Below are 19,753 nucleotides of genomic sequence, written 5' to 3'. Positions count from 1 at the left end.
ATTACCATGTCCAGTCTCATTCTCCTCCGAGGAGGAGGATTGTGTATCACGTGACCTCATTTATAACTCCAGGCCCCTCTACCTGCTTTGTCAATGGCTGATTCTTATCAAAGTTATTAAATTGATGAAACATTTTAGTAGGACAAAATGCTTAATATTATCCATTGCGACTGTTTGTGCTACGCTTATTTGTAATGTTTCAATGTACAGCTTCACTTCAAACCCAGACATTATAGGGTTTGCAATCATTCTGCCATGTGACTATTACATCATTCAGTTTTTGTATTTATTATAGTCCAGCTAAATTAAGGCAGTTGCTGCTATACTCACTCTGTTCTCTCTCTGTCCATGTATCTGCTCGTGTGTGTGTCTGTTAGTGGCCAGCGAGGCTCCAGTGTCCAGACCTACTCCTCTGTATGGGCAGCCGTCGTGGTGGGGGGAGGATGATGCTGAACACGGTGAAGGACAGCGGCCAGACGAGGACCCGGCAGGTCTGGAACAAACACTTCTCTACTATTAGTATACTATCAGTTCATTTGTTTCTCCTGATATGTGAGAGTGAGCATGTCACTCTGAAAGAGGCCTGGCACTTCAATATTGTTATTAGCTGTGCTAACTCATAAAGGTTACAGCCATTGTATTTGATTAGAGTGGCAAGCATATTACTTCGTTATGCATCACACCAAAAGTTTTCAATACATCCATTGAGAGATAGATGGTGTTTAGCTCTGTAGTGCCTACTGGTGACCAGGAGCTGCCAGTGTCACACTGAGCCAGGTTGGTCCAGGGCCATCCCAGGCCAGCGGGCAGTGCCTCGTGATGGATTACCCCTGTAAGACCAGGGGACAGGGTGGAGGAGAGAGGAGGGAGGGTGACTGTTAGCGTCATGCTGCCCAGCCTGGCTGGAACAGATTACCACTCTCCTTTGGACTCCATGCTCCCACAGTGGCATTTCTTCACGGCCAGCTGGCTGATGTTTTTGTTTGTTTACTTAGTCAAGCCACCTTATTATTTGTGGCTGCAGATTTATAGGGAATACTTGGCAGACTGAGTTTTTCTGTGATTTGTTTTCCTTTGAGTATTTCATTAGAGTAGTGACTGTGTTTCCTTCCCTTAACCACCTCATACTGCATGTCCTTTGTGCCTGCAGTTTACAGTAGGGCTGGGAATTGCCAGGGACCTCACAATACGTTATTATCATGATACTTAGGTGCCGTTATGATATGTACTGCGTTTCTCATGATTCTCACAATTCTGTGTATTGTGATTTGATGTTCCAAAAATATTGCTCACTAGATGTCTGCTGCAGAGAGACGAGAGAGCATGATAAAAAATAGTTTTGATCAGTCAGGGAAATAAAAGTGAGTTTTGACGCCCACAAGCGCTAGCTAACGCTAATGATATCAAATATATCAAATATCGATATAATATCATCCAAAATAATATTGCGATATGTAACTTTATCGATTTCCCCACCCCCCCAAAATCACTAGTTTACAGTATTGGTCTATATAGTATTGATCTATATTGTCCCCTGTGTCTGCCCCTACAGAGAATACTAAAGAGAGCTACAAACAGGAGGCCAACGGCTCTCTGTCAGACAGCCAGGCCAGGTCCATCTACTCGCACCACAGGGAGCCCAGCTACTTTGAGATCCCCACCAAGGAGTTCCAGCAGCGGGAGCTCCAGGAGGTTCCCACTAAGGACACTGACCCCCCTGCTGTCCCTGTTCTCCCCCCAGCCCCCACACCCCCTGTGGTGCAGAGCCACGCCTCCTTCACCATCGAGTTTGATGAATGCATGCCGGGCAAAATCAAGATCAAAGACCATGTGACCAAGTTCTCCTTCCGCCAGCAACGCAAGCTCCTGAGTAAGGAGGCGGTCACCGCACCCACTGAGGTGATGTCAGCAGAGAGCAAGGTGGCTGATTGGCTGGACCAAAGCGACGTGCGCATGATGCAGAGGTGGTCTCGGACAGAGGACATTTTCAGCACCAACAGTGACCTGCCCATCTACAACAATGCTTCCACAGGTGAGTGACTCAATGATTTATACACTGAATCCACTGTTACTATCCACTGTTACTGTCAGAGCTTTCAAGCTAACATGTTTCTGTATTTATTGTCAGGCCATCACCATGAGGATGGGACTCGGGGCAACTCTGAGGATTCTGTTGTGAACGGGAAGCAGGTTATCCAGTCAAAGCCACCGATGGGGCCTCACACGACTCTATCAACCCATCTGTGGCCCCCTAGACCCTTCACACCCCCTGACTCAGAGGAGCTTCTGTCCAGCTCCCCTCCAGAGACTCACTCCCCTCCTCAGAGCCATGGCAAAGAAGACCCCCAGCAGGCCTTCGTCATCGAGTTCTTTGATGACAATCCACGCAAGAAGCGTTCACAGACCTTCACCAACAACACAGTCCAGCCCGACAGCCCGGCCCTTAGGAACAAGCTGGAGAAGAAGTTGGGCCCCAGCACCCCCACCCAGCAGTATACCATACCCCTGAAGGGCCCGGGCTCTGGAGGCCCCCAGAGGGCCGGCTCCCTGAGGCGGGAGAAGGTGGAGGATCGGATCAATACTAGCTTCTCTTCCCAATCTTCCTCCATACAGCCCAGGCCCTTTAGAAGTGTGGGCCGCAGGTCCAAACTGGCCCAGGACTTCACTGCTGAGTTCCTGAGGGAGTCCAGACAGGAGACTAGACCGAGCATGAACACAACCTGGGAGAGGAAGACTTCACCTGTGTCTCCTACCATCAGCCCACCACCAACAGAAATGGCAGCAGTGCCCAACTCCCACCATACCCCACCAAGCCCCCCTCAGCCCCCTGTCCCATATCTGACTCAGACCTCCACCGTCAACCAGCCTGTGCCCCTGAAAGCCCCTCTAATATCCCTGGTCAACCATACCCTGGAGGCCGCACGTACCCTGGAGGCCGCACGTACCCTGGAGGCCACACGTACCCTGGAGGCCACACGTACCCTGGAGGCCACACGGAGCCTGGAGGCCACACGGAGCCTGGAGGCCACACAGAGCCTGGAGGTTGGAAGCCCCAGAAGCTTGGGGAATGAGGAGGATGATGCCTTGAGTGAAGCAGGCACCTACACCATCGAGACAGAGGTCCAGGATGAAGAGGTGGTGGAGGCACGCAGCAAGATAGACCAGGCAAGTCTCTTTGCCTTACTCTCTCTAATAGTCTTATCTCTCCAAGTTTGTTTTAATATCACACCTTGTCATGCCATGAGCTTCAGCCTGAGAACCTGCCTTGTCAAGTATCCGACAGCCATGCTATCTAACAAAAGCCACCATGGTTGTCACACAGGAGCGTAGAGGACTTGGCAGCCTCCAGCCCAGGAGCGACAGCATTCACACATCATGCTTTGTTTCTGACAGGTGTTTGGGGTTGTTGAGGGGCCAGAGCAGCCCAGCCACACTGCAGCAGCAGCATATAAGCCTGTTAAGCCTCAGGACAGGGAGGAGCGTAGGGAGAGTAGCTCTGTGGATCTAAGGCCAGCTCCAGGGCAGGGACAGAATCAGCTGCAGGTAAACCCCCAGCCGGCCTCCGTTTGGTGACAGATTCCCAGAGCTAACACAATCAAACAAACAATCAATCAGTCAATTAATTCATCTACTGGGTCAATAAGCTGGGAAGCACAAATCTGCATGTTTTGGTCTCTTGATTCTCCATGGTTTCTCCTTATCTCCCTCGCAGATTTTGTGTAGTCTCTTTTGGTTTCTGGGGGTGTTGGTGGTGTAGTTCTTTACTTCCTGCTGGTTTTGGATGTGACCAACTGGTTTTCTCTTGTGGTGTCCTTGGTTTCAATCTGAGGAATAGGAATGGCTTTGTGGCGGCTGGCATGTTTTTGCTGTCATAGGATATTTTTTTATATCTGAAAATGACACTAACATCCCAAGCCGTAAATGTGTCTATTCCCTAATAGATTTTTAAATCGTAAATTATACTTTCTTGAACGGGATTATGTGTTATTTTTCCTTATATTGTAAGCGTTATTGTGTTTACTGACTGCTGTTGTGACATGAATAACTAAAGTGATCCTTCATGCAGGTGTCTGGTGGCTCTAAGTGGGTGTCTCGCTGGGCCAGCCTGGCAGACAGCTACACAGACTCTGGCCCCGCCTCAGGCCTCTTCGACATCCCCTCACAGATTGAGCTGTCAGGAGGAGGTAAGACACCTGATGGGAATTTGCACAGAATTTGAAATGATAATGAGTTATAGTCCTGATTATCAACTTCATAAAAAATGCATCCTTCTGTTTCCATTCAGTTGGTGGGAGGACCGGCTATCAGGCGATGCTCAGTCGCAACGTCAAAAGTGTGGAATCAGAAGGCCAGAGTTCCAGAACACGGCGGATTCTGCCTCAGGCACCGTTGGTGGAGAAGAATGAGACTCCAACTCCCAGCATTCTAGTCCATCAGGACACTTACTCTACCTATGATGTCAGAGAGAAGAGCTCCAGAGCCCTCTGTCCACAGGAGGGACTCCACAACCTGTCTGTACAGGACGACCTAGACCCAGACAGTCTGAGTGATGTCAGTAAGTCAGACGACGGCTCCATCGTAGAACAGAGGACGACGCCCACACCAGATATGACAGACAAGAGTTCATCTCAGAGCAGAGAAGAGGAGAGGCCCAGACTCCCACCCAAGTCTACATCATTCTACATCGACTCTGAGAAGCGGGGATCCAGACCCAATACGCCCAGGACTGAGAGAAAACGACCACCTCCTCCTAATACACCACAGCTCTCCACAGCCACCCTGACCAAACAACGGGGTGGACAGGACTCACAGAAGACTGTGAAGCCCAACTCGTCAGCTCCCAAGCTGGACTACCAGGGTAGAGTCAGCCCTCAGCCCAAGGAGATCTCAGTGTGTCTGGTCAGGCAGGAGAGCTTCACTAAGGACCAGCCAAGTGATGCTGCACAGGTCACCAGACTCCCCCACATCTCCAGCCAGCCTGCTCTGAATGACCCAGACCCTGCTGAGGTGTTCCAGGGTATCTGCAGCCAGGACACCCACTCCTACCTCAAGGAGACTGAGGACGCTCTGGCTGCCCTGGAGGCCAAGCTCCAGGCCCAGACTGATGTAGTTCCTTGTCCCATAGATGACACTCTGTCTGGGGAGTCTGACATGGACTCAGCTAGCACTGCCAGCCAGCGCAGCAACCAGACTGCCCCCAAGACCAGATCTAAGAAGCCCTCTATCACCTGTGGCCTTCAGAGGGAGAGGTCCTCTGCCAGCTCCTTCACCCAGGAGCCCAGTCGCCTGCCGTCAGCCCATAATCGCCTGTCAGAAAAGCAGCGGTCTCAGGGAGAAGATAGCAGAGATAGTAAGCCTGAACCAGGCAGGAGACTGGGGATGAGACGCAGTGTGGGCAAACATGGCTCCATGGACCTTAGCGATGACCCCCAGAGCTCCAGCTTACCCTACTGGCCTGATACCATTTCCTCAGACCAGGAAGGCTACCGGCCCACTGCACGCAAGAAGTACACCGCCCCCCTGCAGAAGGAGGAGTCTTCTAAGTCCTTCAAAGTGTCCCAGGCCCTGAGCCGCTCCAACAGCATGTATGCCCCAAGGCCTACTAGAGCCTCCATGCTTCGTCGGGCTCGCCTGGGCGAGGCGTCCGACAACGAGGGCACAGAGACGGACAGGATCTCCCAGGAGGCCAGTGGGACCACCAAGGCCTCCCAGGACAGTAAGAAGCAGCTCTCCAGGCTGGACATGCTGGCTCTGCCCCGGAAGAGGACCAGCTCCTTCCACACTCCCAGTGATACAGAGTCCTCCGCACCCAGGACCGGCTTCTCCAACCGCAGCACAGAGTCCAACAGCGGCTCTGGGCGTAAGGCCTCTGTCGCCGGACCCAGCTCTAAGCCTGTGCTAGGCAGGGCCTCTGGAGCTCCCTGCAAGCCCATCACCCGCGGCCGCTCCAGCAGTGCCAAATACACCAGCAGCACAGCCAGTGAGTTACACACACAGTCTACTCTTTGCAAAATATGATATAACATTACAGTCTTTTGACAAAGTGGTCATTACAGGTAGAAAAATCTGTCTTAAGTGTTTAAATATGTCCCAGACAATCTTGAAATGTTACAGAAATGTAATGAAACATAAACATGTCAACTTCTGGATTGGAAGCATCACAATGTAGGTTTGCATAAAGGAGACCAGTCCTATTAATGATCTGGATGAATTGGTTTAAGTGAGTTTGAGACAATTAGTTCAACTAACAAGTTACAAGGGGGCAAGCCTAGGTTGTATTCTTCTGGAGATTGGTTTCATGAGCCATGGTTTAAAGGTCCCTGACCTTTGGCTTTTAATAAGGACCTTCACTAACAACACTTATGCTGTATTGCTATTTGTAATTTAAATATAAACCCTGCAATATTTTCTATAGGGGCAATTTCACGGTAACAGATTTATGCTGATATGCTGGTTTTTCACTTTAAAATGTATGCAAAACAAAAACCAATGATTGCAAAGTTCAACAAACTATACAGCTCAATGCACAATGACTTAATTTCCACAGAAAATTTTACAAAAACACATTTAGTTGAAGAACAGTGCAGATGCAAAGTTTGGTAACAGAATGACAGCACAAACCGCCATTCTGTTACTGTGGAGTTGTATGGTCTGTCTGACTGCAATTATAGTTTTTTTGTGTGACATAGCTTTTAAGGTGAAATCAGTCTCAGCATCACTCTTACCGTGGAATTTCCCCTAGAATACCTGTGGTGAAAGTGGATACCATCTGCTCAATGTTCTCATAATCATTATATAACGTTCAATCATAACACGACTGTCTAGAAAATTGTTGTGAGAGTATTGTGGGTCAGATGTCGAATACTGTACGTACACTATCCTTTGAGCGATAACAATTACATTTCTCTTTACTTTGTGACTTATTCTATGGTCTTCAACAGCATTACTATTTTTTACAGTAGCCATTACTATTGTTGGGTTGAGTGCTCATTTCAGGTTGTGAATGTTTTTGAATAAAATAAAATCCTAATGAATAACATATACAGAAAGACTTAGGTTGTGATCTTGCATCAGTACATTTACCATCTGAATGAGCACTTCTACAAAACCCTTCTGTATGGGTCTCTGGGGTATATTTGGGTGTTATGGGATATGTGGGGTTTGTACTTTTTTTGCGGTGTCCTTTTCATGGTGTCTTTGTCTTTTCCTGCCTTCCTTCTCCTCATCCTCCTAACCTCACAAACACCGTTCAAACCAATTCATGGCTCCAAGGCTCCAGACAACGGCAGAAAGGCTCTGACTACACCTCCACCTCGGAGGAGGAGTATGACTCTGGTAACCAGATCACCCCTAAACACAAACGCTCCCAGACCCCCTCAGCCTCCCGCTTCCAGCCCCTCATCCCCCCGCGCCCCAAACCCCGCTCAAGAGACTCGGACCAGGAGAGTCACGAGGGAGACGCCTACCAGAACTGGTCCTCCCACAGTGCTGAGATAGCAAAGTGAGTTGAGATAGCAGGGGGACAACCAGGGCTGGCTCCAGGCATAAGTGGTCGCTTAGGGCACCAGACCCTTTTTTTGTATTTATTTTTAGGATCTCAATCGGCGTCTCAACATTGAGTTCGAAATTTGGTTGTGCATCAGCATTTTTTCTCTTTTTATGTCAGCCATTAGCAGTCACTCAATGATGGCTAGCAATTATTTGATTGGTAAGTCAGTCTAGCAAGCTATCTAAACATGTAGTAATCATGGCCAAATACTGATCGGGCACGCAGGGCATGTGCTCAGGGACCCTGACATCCAGGGAGCCCCCATAGATTTTGTTAGTCACTCTCACTTAGATATAATTAACATGGCATTAGTCATGGCAAAATGTATAGAATTACAGAAAATTGGCTTTAAAACTGAAAAAGAATTCTCTCCACCCCATGACAATTTTGTGGGGATATTATAGGAAATTAGCTGTAAAAATGCCCAAAACAATATCTCTGCCCCATGGCAAAATTAAAAGAACAGCATTACATTTCTTATAAAATTGTAAAAATGTCTCCACGCCCAATGGCAAAATGTGTAAAACCTCTGAAAACTTGCTTCAAAACTGCAACACTTTTTCGCTCTTGGAGGAGTGCCTGAGGTGTCCCTATATTGGTCTGTTTTCCACTTCTAGACTGAGTCAGGACCTGGCTAAAGATCTGGCCATCCTGGCCAGGGAGATCCATGACGTGGCTGGTGATACTGATCCTCAGAGCTCTTCTGGAGTGGAGGCCAACACACCTGCCTCTACCATGACCACCCAGGATGAGGTATGTTAACCACACTGCCAAGTCACACACTTATGGGCCTGATGGAGAGCTTTTCAATTTATATATTTTCTTTAGCACCCATTAAAGTATATCCTTACCTGTCTTCACTGGTTCATGTTACAATGGCTGGAGAAGACATACTCAACCTTTAAACCAAGAGTTTCCATTCACTCCATGCTATCAGACAGCACAGCCATCTCCTCAGGCTGCTCAGCCTTCTCAGGTGCAGATTTATCAGTTCACTCTCACAACAACATTTAAATTGGTTGCTCTCACATCTGGGGCCAATGCAAAACATTCCGCTGTCATTAATGGGGTCGTATCCATGGATTCATCTTGATCGCTCTGTTTCTATATGTTACCTTATGATTGGCACATATCATAACCACCCTTAACTAATGTCTGGCTCCTGTTATATTGCAGTTGATTCATCCTATTCCTGAGGCTGGTGTGAACTACCAGAGAGCTCCCCCTGGTTCACCTGCTGCCGGGGACCCCGACCAGACCATGATGAATGAGCAGGAACACAACTCTAAGCACAGAGGATGGAACCAGGAAGAGGTTAGACAATAACATTGTTCATACCGCTTCAATCCATTTTGAGAATTTACATTTAAAAAGCAAATAGATTGTCTCTTGATAAGTTGCTGTTTAGCCCAGCGGTGATCAGCCTTGTCTTTGTGAAGTGGAGAGCTGACTGAATGTATTTGTCTGTCATCTCTCTCTCCAGGTTGTTGTTGATGACCTTATGCTGAATCCAGTGTCCCAGATCTCTCTGGCTATTCGAGAAAACACAGAGCAACTAGCTGAGAAAATAAAGTAAGAATGTATACCTAGACAAGAAGCATGTGTAAAAGTTCACAATACTTTGTCAGGCCATTCTCCCCACAGCTCATACCAGAACCAGATGAGAAGTTGTATTAATCCTCTCTGATATGCAGTTAGCTCTGCATGACTAAGTGAGTGATCACAGCCTGCCAGCATGGTTAATGGACTGAGAGTGAGTAGAATATGCTGTGTTGGGCAGATAGTCTATCCTTAGGGAGATATGGGACATCAGATATTCAGTTTAGTAATTCCTCATTTTATACGTGGTTGCTCTGTCTGTACTCAAGTTCGGTTTTTTTTTGTGCTTTCAGGGTACTATTCCACAACAAACAGGACGTTTGGGAGGAGATTGAAGCAAAGATCAATGCTGAAAATGACATCCCTGTCCTGAAAGGCTCAAACAAGGTTGTTATTTCCTCAAGTTTGGACCAGGTGTTTATAGGTATTTCCGATGATTTGCTGTATTGTTTATTTCCCTCGGCAGTGTAAAATGCCTATCTGTATTTCAGGAAATCACATCTATTCTCAAAGAGCTCAGAAGAGTTCAGAGACAACTTGAAGGCAAGTGCACCTTCATCACAAATATTGAGTAAATACTCCATGTAAACAAGCATCACTTAAAAGCTTTTTTTATTTTATTGTTTTTTTGTTTGTCATTTGCTTTTCTCCCTCAGCATTTCAGATGTGTTGATTTATGCCAAATTTGTCTGTCTCCCAGTCATCAACACCATCATTGAACCCAGTGGGAACCTTGAGCCAGCCAAAACCTCCACTCCTATCTCCCCCTCCTCAGCCAGCGTAAGGCCATCCAGGGCCCCTTCGAGAGACTGGAGATCATTAGGTTCCCAGCGGGGTGAGGGTGGGGTCTCCTCTTCCAGCTCCAGGTCCAGTGAGAGTGTCAGGAGATCAGCTATGGCCTCAGAGGCAGAGAGCTATGTGGTCTGAGGTTCTGGAACACAGTGCCTCCTCTTCACTGCTGCGCCACAATCCCAGGTGTTGAGAGAGTGGATTTGAGAAGGGGAAATGGGCACTGCAAGAGAGAACTGTGGCCCCACTGCACGAAGACACTACTGCACTGTGTGTACACTACTAGAGAACTGAAATGCGTATTTAACTGCCATGGTGTGAGAAGGGGATTGTACAAGACACACTAAAGCCATGCATTGGTTAGTTCAGCTGAGAGAAAACCCCTTTAAGGCAAGGCCATTATTGTGCCATATACAGTGCATTCGGAAAGTATTCAGGCCCCTTGACTTTTTCCACATTTTGTTACGTTACAGCCTTATTCTAAAATGTATTACATAGTTTTTCCTCCTCATAAATCTACACACAATACCTCATAATAACAAAGCAAAAACAGGTTTTTAGAAATTTCTGCAAATGTGTTAAAAATTAAGAACTGAAATATAATATTTACATAAGTATTCAGACCCTTTACTCAGTACTTTGTTGAAGCACCTTTGGCAGCGATTACAGCCTAGAGTTTTCTTGGGTATGACGCTACAATCTTGGCACAATTGTATTGTTCATCATTCCCTCAATCTGGACTAGTCTCCCAGTCCCTGCTGCTGAAGAACATCCCCTCAACATGATTCTGCCACCACCATGATTCACTGTAGGGATGGTGCCAGGCTTCCCCCAGACGTGACGCTTTGCATTCAGGCCAAAGAGTTCAATCTTGGTTTCATCAGACCAGAGAATCTTGTTTCTCATGGCCTGAGATTCTTTAGGTGCCTTTTCGCAAACTCCAAGCAGGCTTCATGGGCCTTTTACTGAGAAGTGGCTTCTGTCTGGCCACTACCATAAAGGTCTGATTGGTGGAGTGCTGCAGAGATGGTTGTCCTTCTGGAAGGTTCTCCCATCTCCACAGAGGAACTCTGGAGCTCTGTTAGAGTGATCATCGGGTTCTTGGTCACCTCCCTGACCAAGGCCCTTCTCCCCCGATTGCTCAGTTTGGCCGGGCGGCTTAGTGGTTCCAAACTTCTTCCATTTAAGAATGATGGAGGCCACTGTGTTCTTGGGAACCTTCAATGCTGCAGAAATGATTCGGTACCCATACCCAGATCTGTGCCTTGACACAATCCTGTCTCTGAGCTGTACGGACAATTCCTTCGACCTCATGGCTTGGTTTTTTGCTCAGAAATGCACTGTCAACTGTGGGACCTTATATAGACAGGTGTGTACCTTTCCAAATCATGTCCAATCAATTGAATTTACCACAGGTGGACTCCAATCAATTTGTAGAAACATCTCAAGGATGATCAATGGAAACAGGATGCACCTGAGCTCAATTTCGAGTCTCATAGCAAAGGGTCTAAATACTTATGTACGTAAGGTATTTCTGTTAATTTTTTTATACATTTGCACAAAAGTCTAAAAACCAGTTTTCGCTTTGTCATTTTGGGGTATTGTGTGTAGATTGATGAGGAGAAAAAAATAATTTAATACATTTTAGAATAAGGCTGTAACGTAACAATGTGGAAAAAGTCACGGGGTCTGAATACTTATCTCAGTTAATCTCACTTTCACAAAAGCATACTTGATTATATGCATTTTATTGACCTGTTTCGGTGATTTTCATTCATTGGGAAAATGTTGCTGCAATGAACTTAGAGCACAGTATATTTCAAATCCGCTTGAGTATGTTTTATTTAATTAAGTATCTCTTACTAATGCAATTAAATACGATGAAAATTAAAGAATATTTTGACTTTGATTTGGTGAAATGTATGAATAAGTAGAAAGGCGTTCTCCAGGATCCCTTGATAAACCAGTGACTGGGTTTATCAAAGACTTCCCCACTGTTTTCTTTTTCTATTGACCACTTTTTACCTCTATGGACCAGACTTGAAGAATGTATATCAAGTATTTAATTGTCATGATTTATATAGTATTAACAAGTTTATAAGTTGGCACTTGGACACTTGCTTTGAGCTAAGAGAATAATGTTATTTGTCTAGTCTTTTAAAAGAGACTGAAGCATTTTAGAGATGAAATGTAAGAATGGGTCTAGGAGTCACTGTTTCACAAGGTATCTCACGTTGCCAGTAGAAACATGTCATGATCAGATGTGTTTTGTGCCTTTTTTAAATTCTTTAGAGTCAAAAGTAGCAATTAGGCCTCATGTCTGACATTAGAAGTTTCCTTGTTCTCAGAACTGAACATCTGTGTGGAATGTACTGTATGGTTGGGTGGGCAGTGCAGTGGGGCTTAGTGGTGCGGTAGAACATCTAGGTTTAATCACCTGACAACAGCCAACTGTCTGGAGTGAGTAGTTGCATAGCTCAGCCCAGAGATTTTAAGCTTTAACACCGAATAAAACACAGGACTCATTCAGGACTTCTACCAGCTAGCGCCATTTGGAAAGTGTTTGTTAGTATTGCCGATAGGTTTGATTGTCAACCTGTCAGTTGATTGCACACCTGTCAATACTGTGGTCAGCGATATCGCAGTGCTGTCTACTTTCTGTTCCCTTCTTGATTCCCCTTTCTCGGTTTAAATTGTGATCTGTGGCTTCAATTTTACCGTTGAAGTTTACCGTTGAAACGTCTAGTAAAAGTTTTTGTGTGTGTCCTTTCAAACTATATAAACTAGTGACCCGCAGTGTTTGGCATTATACCCTGATGAAGACTGCCTGGCTGTCGAAACATTGGTTCTAATATTATTGCATCGGAGCTCCTAGAGTGTGCGGCTCTCCTTTATATTTTTATAGTAAAAGTGAACACTTTACGGACTCAAATGCCCTCTGACAGTTTTGCTTTCTGGAGATATTTCCTCCAGTTTTATTGCTGTACACTCCTTCATTAAGCACACCACACTACCTGGTCTCCTGTGTTGTTGATGCCAGTTTATTAGGCCTATTAAGTGCAGTGTCAAAAGCAAGATGCACATGCTGTTCATTGTTTTATTATAGTCTAATTATAATTGTGAGTGACAATTAGCAGAAATTCTGTGCAATTATAAATTAAATAAACATGTCTTATGATATGTGTACGTATCTAAAAGTTTGATCTGGAGATGACCTCCATCTAGTATTTTGCACTATTGTAATACCATCAGGACCCTTCAACCTTATATGCTGAGAAGCTACACTTTAAGCCCTCTTTTTTTACTAATGGGGTTGCGTTCATTCTTTTAAAGATTGTATAAATGCTGTCCTGTCCAGAATGAGAGGAGGCTGAAAGTTCAATGAAATTAAAGGACTGCAGTCCACAAGTGCTTTCCTCTTTTCTAACCAGTTTGTGTAGTTGTACATGAAGTAGTAACCGCAATTTCCCTCAGTGCCACAAAGCCTTTTGGGATATATTGTTTCATACCACAAAGTACAGTACTTGTTTACACCCATGAGCTCAGTTAAATATGTCTCTTTGAGCTTTTGATTGCTATGGCTCTGTGCTATTCTTGCAGTTCTTCATCAAAAGCGCCAGTCAAATTAGAAATATCTTGGTGTAAGTTATGAGTCCCATTTTGTTAAACCAATTTGTATCCCTTCAAAGTCGTCACCATAGTTTGGTTTTTTGGTTGTTTGGCTCTTGCACCCTAAACAAAAAAGTTTCCACTTTATTTTTTATTTATGTTTTCCAGAATTCATCTATTGAAAAAGTTATAATTTTGTGCATAATTTAGAAAATGGGATTCCATTTTTTGTAATAAACTGATTTGTAATCAATTATGTGGTGTACTGTCATCTTCATAATTTTTTATTCCAAAGTCACTTGTTTGATATAGGCCTAATATTGTAGAACTCAACACATTTACATGTTTTACAAGTCATTGTATTTGTATGTCCTGATCTGTCAGAAAGAGAAATGAAAGAAAAAACAGGAACCATGTATGTTACTGTGTACAGTAAATATCATACTTCTTAGTTTCATATCAGTTTCTGTGGATTAGAGGAAGAACAAATCGCTTGTAGTAGACAACACCTGCTTTACTCTGTAAGTCGTTTTTCTATGTTAAATGCTGTTTAAATGTATGTTTAAAATGATATTGATGATCAATAACATTTTAGGTCTGAATTTCAACAGGATGTCAGGAACATTAGTGCCAGAGATGTCTTCTCCTTACAAGACTTTACATGATAGCTATGTTCCCAACCGAAGGGTAAGAGTTGCTTGTCAAGCATTTGTCAAACTTTTCAGTAGAATCTTATCTGTTGATACAACTGAAGTCTGTTCTAACTATTATTCATATTCATGTTGAAATAAAAATAATTCTGTCCTCATTTTTCAATAACATCACACTTGGTTGTGTGTCCGTGCTCTCAGGGCTCAAAACGGCTTGTGTCTATAGCTGTGGTTGTGGGATGTTTGACTGCTTTGGGTGCACTGCTCTCCTTTTCTATATTGGACAAGTGCACAGAAGAAGAGCATTTCCAAAATGACAAGCTCTTCCAAGAAACAAGAACTGATCAAAATAACATTTCTGATGAGCAAAGCAGGTGAGCTTCATGTACACAGTATACGTTTTTGCTTTAACACAATTGACAATGTAAAACAGTGCCATTTTTTTCAAGGGAATTGGATGCTTTGTTTCCAGTTTGTAATCATCCCCAAAGACTAGTAATTAAGAGGTCCTGTTGTGAATTCCTCAGAATTATCCTTGTGGAGAGCATTCCCCTGTATATGAAATATGACGACAATGCAACCTTTGGGACCCCAGTGGACAAGGCCTGGAGAGATCTCCTGTCCATGGCAACTAACCAAGTCGATGTGGCTTCCTTCTACTGGACTCTTACCGGTGATGACATCAATATGAACTCTTCCACTGACTTACCTGTGAGTTCTAAAACAGCCACTGCAGGCAAATTCATCCCTTTAAATTTGCCTGCACTTTATCTAATGTCATCATCAACAGGGAAAGGACATACTGGAGCAGCTTGGAGCTTTGCCTTCCAGAAACATATCAGTGAGGGTTGTGACCAGTATTCCCTCTATGCTGACAAACTCCACAGATCTACAAGTTCTGAGACAGAAAGGTCTGAAAACATCCCTTAAACCAACCCTGGTCCTCCAGTAGCCCCTACAGTAGACATTTTTATTGTAACCCTGGACACACACACCTGATTCAACATGCAAACAAAAAAAAACTTTTTTTTTAACCTTATTTAATTAGGCAAGTCGGTTAGGAACAAATTCTTACTTACAATGACGGCCTACCGGGGAACAGTGGGTTAACTGTGTTGTTCAGGGGCAGAATGACAGATTTTTACCTTGTCAGCTTGGTGATTCGATCCTGCTACCTTTCGGTTACTGGCCCAATTCTCTAACCACTAGGCTACCTGCCGCCCCAAATCATCATGCCCTCGATGAGTGAGATGCATTTGTCCAGGGCTACAATGAAAATGTGTACTGTTGGGGGAACTGGAGGACAAGGGTTGGGAAACAAATCACATTTTATTAGTCACATGCGCCAAATACAACGGGTGTAGACTTTACAGTGAAATGCTTACTTACAAGCCCCTAACCAACAATGCAGTTTTAAAAATATGAAAAAGAATAAGAAATAAAAGTAACAAGTAATTAAAGAGCGTTATAGAGTTATTAAAATAACAATAGCGAGACTATGTACAGGGGGCAGCGGTACAGAGTCAATGTGCGGGGGCACCGGTTAATCGAGGTAATTGAGGTAATATGTACATGCAGGTAGAGTTAAAGTGACTATGCATAGATAATAAACAGAGAGTAGCAGCAGCGAAAAAGAGGGAGGGGGGGGTAATGCAAATAGTCTGGGTAGCCATTTGATTAGATGTTCAGGAGTATTATGGCTTGGGGGTAGAAGCTGTTTAGAAGCCTCTTGGACCTAGACTTGGTGCTCCGGGTACTGCTTGCTGTGTGGTAGAGAGAGAACAGTCTATGACTAGGGTGGCTGGAGTCTTTGACAATTTTTAGGGCCTTCCTCTGACACCGCCTGGTATAGAGATCCTGGATGGCAGGAAGCTTGGCCCCAGTGATGTACTGGGCCGTACGCACTACCCTCTGTAGTGGCTTGCGGTCGGAGGCCGAGCAGTTGCCATACCAGGCAGTGATGCTTTCGATGGTGCAGCTGTAGAACCTTTTGAGGATCTGAGGACCCATGCCAAATCTTTTCAGTCTCCTGAGGGGGGATAGGTTTTGTCATGCCCTCTTCACGACTGTCTTGGTGTGCTTGGACCATGCTAGTTTGTTGGTGATGTGGACACCAAGGAACTTGAAGCTTTCAACCTGCTCCACTACAGCCCTGTCGATGAGAATGGGGGCGTGCTCGGGCCTCCTTTTCCTGTAGTCCACAATCATCTCCTTTGGTCTATTTTATTTAACCTTTATCACTTTGAGGGAGAGATTGTTGTCCTGGCACCACACGGCCAGGTCTCTGACCTCTCTATAGGCTGTCTCGTCATTGTCGGTGATCAGGCCTATCACTGTTGTGTCATCAGAAAACGTAATGGTGTTGGAGTCGTGCCTGGCCGTGCAGTCATAAGTGAACAGGTAGTACAGGAAGGGACTGAGCACGCACCCCTGAGGGGCCCTTGCGTTGAGGATCAGTGTGGCGGATGTGTTGTTACCTTCCCTTACCACCTGGGGGTGGCCCGTCAGTAAGTCCAGGATCCAGTTTCAGAGGGAGGTGTTTAGTTCCAGGATCCTTAGCTTATTGATGAGCTTTGAGGGCACTATAGTATTGAACGCTGAGCTGTAGTTAATGAATAACATTCTCACATAGGTGTTCCTTTTACCCAGATGGGAAAGGGCAGTGTGGAGTGCAATAGAGATTGCATCATCTGTGGATCTGTTAGGGCGGTATGCAAATTGGAGTGGGTCTAGGGTCTCTGGGATAATGGTGTTGATGTGAGCCATGACCAGCCTTTCAAAGCACTTCATGGCTACAAATGTGAGTGCTACGGGTCGGTAGTCATTTAGGCAGGTTACCTTAGTGTTCTTGGGCACAGGGACTATGGTGGTCTGCTTAAAACATGTTGGTATTACAGATTTCGGACAGGGAGAGGTTGAAAATGTCAGTGAAGGCACTTGCCAATTGGTCAGTGCATGCTCGCAGTACACGTCCTGGTAATCCGTCTGGCCCTGCGGCCTTGTGAATGTTGACCTGTTTAAAGGTCTTACTCACATCGGCTGCGGAGAGCGTGATCACACAGTCGTCCGGAACAGCTGGTGCTCTCATGCATGTTTCAGTGTTATTTGCCTCGAAGCGAGCATAGAAGTAGTTTAGCTTGTCTGGTAGGCTCGTGTCACTGGGCAGCTCTCGGCTGTGCTTCCCTTTGTAGTATGTAATGGTTTGCAAGCCCTGCCACATCCGACGAGCGTTGGAGCCAGTGTAGTACGATTCAATCTTAGTCCTGTATTCATGCTTTGCCTGTTTGATGGAGGGCATAGCGGGATTCTTATAAGCTTCCAGGTTATAGTCCCACTCCTTGAAAGCGGCAGCTCTAGCCTTTTAGCTCAGTGCGGATGTTGCCTGTAATCCATGGCCTCTGGTTGGGGTATGTACGTACGGTCACTGTGGCGACGACGTCATCGATGCACTTGTTGATGAAGCCAATGTACCTTGTATATTATCCTACTGTATTTGAATCTTTAAATGTAATTTCATTGGTTTTCTGTAGGAGTCCAAGTCAGAAAGGTGCACTTTGGGCGTTTGACTGGGGGTGTACTCCACAGCAAGTTCTGGATTGTTGATAGGAGACACATATTCCTAGGAAGTGCCAACATGGATTGGAGGGCTCTTACACAGGTAAAGGTCTAGTGATGATATAATAGACTTACCTTTGAATACTCCACTCGCTTTGCTCCTACATGTGTCATGACAGGTAACAATGCACTATCATCTTAGGTTAAGGAACTGGGAGTGGTGATCTACAACTGCTCCAGTCTGGCTGAAGACCTCCAAAAGATATTTGAGTCCTACTGGGTGATGGGTCATCTCAACAGCTCCATCCCAGACCCTTGGCCCTCCAAATATGACACTGCCATCAACAAAGAGCATCCCTTGCTGCTGAAGGCTGATAATGTTTCAAGCGAAATCTACATTACAGTGAGTCTCTTCTGTTTCACTTCCCCATTCTGTGCTTTCAAAGGGCCCAGATCATAAAACCAATAGCATCTGAATAAAACCTGAGAGAATTAAAGAGCGTGCACATTGTCCAACACATAACAGGTTGAATGGAGATTTCTTTCTCATCTAATGACCATCACATCACAGTTCTACTCCTCACAGACCTCTTCTTCCCATGGCATGTCTGTCCTCTCTCTCCCAGGGTTCTCCTCCCTCTTTCTGCCCGACATCTCGGACTCAGGACCTGAATGCCATCCTCTCAGTGATATCAGGGGCGCAGCACTTCATTGATGTGGCAGTCATGGAGTATTTTCCCACCACACGCTTCATACACCCTCAAAGGTGAACCTACTGTCCTACCAGGCGTATAGCATTTTTCAATATGCCCTTGAGTTTTACTTACAACTCTGCCTTCTTGTTTTATTGTTAGATTCATTTAATCAACCTCTAATTTATCCTTTAGGTACTGGCCGGCCATTGATGATGCATTAAAGAGAGCTGCTTTTGAGCGGAATGTTAAGGTCCGTCTGCTGGTCAGCTGTGGACGTGATTCTGATCCAACCATGCTGCCTTTCCTTCAGTCTCTAGCCTCCCTGAATTACCCTGCCCATAACATCAGCATTCAAGTGGTAGGAAGACACATATAGCATACTGGTATTATTATTCAACCATGTGGTTGTCTTCTTTTCTGTACTGTAATGCCAGATTGTCCTCTTTTTCAGAAACTGTCCATTGTGCCAGTAGGGAACCAGTCAGAGATTCCCTACTCCAGAGTAAACCATAATAAATACATGGTGACTGATAGAGTGGCATATATTGGTAAGTGTTAGACAGGTCTAACAACAAGGCCTACAGTAGACTTTTCAGAAAATAGTTTAATATGATGCTACTTTATTGTGAACAGACACAGTTGTATATATGAAGGCATTACATGTAATGAACAGCCTGAATTCCAAATCCTTCTGCCCCTCAGGGACATCTAACTGGTCTGCTGACTACTTCAACACCACAGCTGGAGTGGGGCTGGTGGTTTCCCAACACACACCAAACTGGCCCTGGGGGACCCAGGCTCTGCAGGGGCAGCTCAGAGCAGTGTTTGACAGGGACTGGCACTCTCAGTTTACTGTATGTTTTGCTGACTTGGGCCATCACCCTGACTGTGCACTCTCAAAAGGATAGGCGCTTTGACTACCATCCATACTTAGCTATAACAATGTTTACTTTAGAAAAGTATGGCTTAGGGAAATAACAGTAAGCCTGTTCGGCTGCTTTTTCTAGCCTTGGGGTTGTTTCTATAAGGGACGTTGCAACTGAACACATGATTTGCATCATCATTTGTTTGTTAGACCACTTGTTACCCTTTTCTCCTACTGAAAATGTACTTTTGGAATGTTTCATACGTCACTGTGTTACCTTTCACAAGCTAATAAATGCAGTTTCATGATGTACTTTATTGCTCATTATTTTTGCAACGAAATTGTATTATACAAGTTCATTAATTTTAAATAAAGGCAGCAAAATACTGAGCTCTGTCTAGTTTATTTAAGGATTTGTGATTTTTTCCCTCTACAGTAGATG

General features: G+C 45.0%; 2 protein-coding genes across 4 annotated transcripts in view; both read left to right on the top strand.

Moving 5' to 3' along the window:
* LOC139530754 (centrosomal protein of 170 kDa protein B-like) overlaps positions 1 to 13,799 on the top strand; it is a 49,281-nt gene extending 35,482 nt beyond the window's left edge. Inside the window, exons 7-19 of one of the 2 annotated variants that reach the window (XM_071327424.1) lie at positions 378 to 491; positions 1,553 to 2,032; positions 2,129 to 3,165; positions 3,394 to 3,543; positions 4,067 to 4,184; positions 4,286 to 5,980; positions 7,273 to 7,501; positions 8,167 to 8,302; positions 8,726 to 8,863; positions 9,033 to 9,121; positions 9,442 to 9,535; positions 9,640 to 9,691; positions 9,849 to 13,799. In XM_071327424.1, the coding sequence (XP_071183525.1) occupies positions 378 to 491; positions 1,553 to 2,032; positions 2,129 to 3,165; positions 3,394 to 3,543; positions 4,067 to 4,184; positions 4,286 to 5,980; positions 7,273 to 7,501; positions 8,167 to 8,302; positions 8,726 to 8,863; positions 9,033 to 9,121; positions 9,442 to 9,535; positions 9,640 to 9,691; positions 9,849 to 10,075 (4,559 nt within the window). In that variant the 3' untranslated portion in view covers positions 10,076 to 13,799. The remainder of the gene's footprint in view (positions 1 to 377; positions 492 to 1,552; positions 2,033 to 2,128; positions 3,166 to 3,393; positions 3,544 to 4,066; positions 4,185 to 4,285; positions 5,981 to 7,272; positions 7,502 to 8,166; positions 8,303 to 8,725; positions 8,864 to 9,032; positions 9,122 to 9,441; positions 9,536 to 9,639; positions 9,692 to 9,848) is intronic. The other variant, XM_071327425.1, reaches the window with a different exon arrangement.
* A 187-nt stretch (positions 13,800 to 13,986) lies between these two features.
* Positions 13,987 to 19,701, top strand: LOC139530755 (5'-3' exonuclease PLD4-like). 2 transcript variants are annotated; one of them, XM_071327426.1, is made up of 11 exons: positions 13,987 to 14,067; positions 14,158 to 14,233; positions 14,398 to 14,570; positions 14,724 to 14,907; positions 14,987 to 15,107; positions 17,727 to 17,854; positions 17,954 to 18,154; positions 18,378 to 18,517; positions 18,639 to 18,804; positions 18,898 to 18,994; positions 19,149 to 19,701. In XM_071327426.1, exons 2-11 carry the CDS (start codon positions 14,159 to 14,161, stop codon positions 19,352 to 19,354), a joined length of 1,491 nt encoding a protein of 496 aa, XP_071183527.1. In that variant the 5' UTR covers positions 13,987 to 14,067; position 14,158; the 3' UTR covers positions 19,355 to 19,701. The 2 variants fall into 2 exon arrangements, with proteins under 2 accessions (XP_071183527.1, XP_071183528.1); XM_071327427.1 differs by having other exon boundaries at positions 14,003 to 14,067; positions 14,142 to 14,233.
* Positions 19,702 to 19,753: the final 52 nt, after the last annotated feature.

This window comes from Salvelinus alpinus, chromosome 9, assembly GCF_045679555.1.
Source record: "Salvelinus alpinus chromosome 9, SLU_Salpinus.1, whole genome shotgun sequence".
In the NCBI taxonomy this organism is placed as follows: Eukaryota; Metazoa; Chordata; class Actinopteri; order Salmoniformes; family Salmonidae; genus Salvelinus; species Salvelinus alpinus.
The sequence above is the reverse complement of the archived record's forward strand: the minus strand, read 5'-3'. Positions and strand labels throughout refer to the sequence as shown.

Coding starts and splice junctions, on each gene's coding strand:
- LOC139530755 (XM_071327426.1), top strand. CDS start 14,159: ATGTCAGGAACATTAGTGCCAGAGATGTCTTCTCCTTACAAGACTTTA. Junction 14,571..14,723: donor ATTTCTGATGAGCAAAGCAG/GTGAGCTTCATG, acceptor TGAATTCCTCAG/AATTATCCTTGTGGAGAGCA. Junction 18,995..19,148: donor TGATAGAGTGGCATATATTG/GTAAGTGTTAGA, acceptor TCTGCCCCTCAG/GGACATCTAACTGGTCTGCT.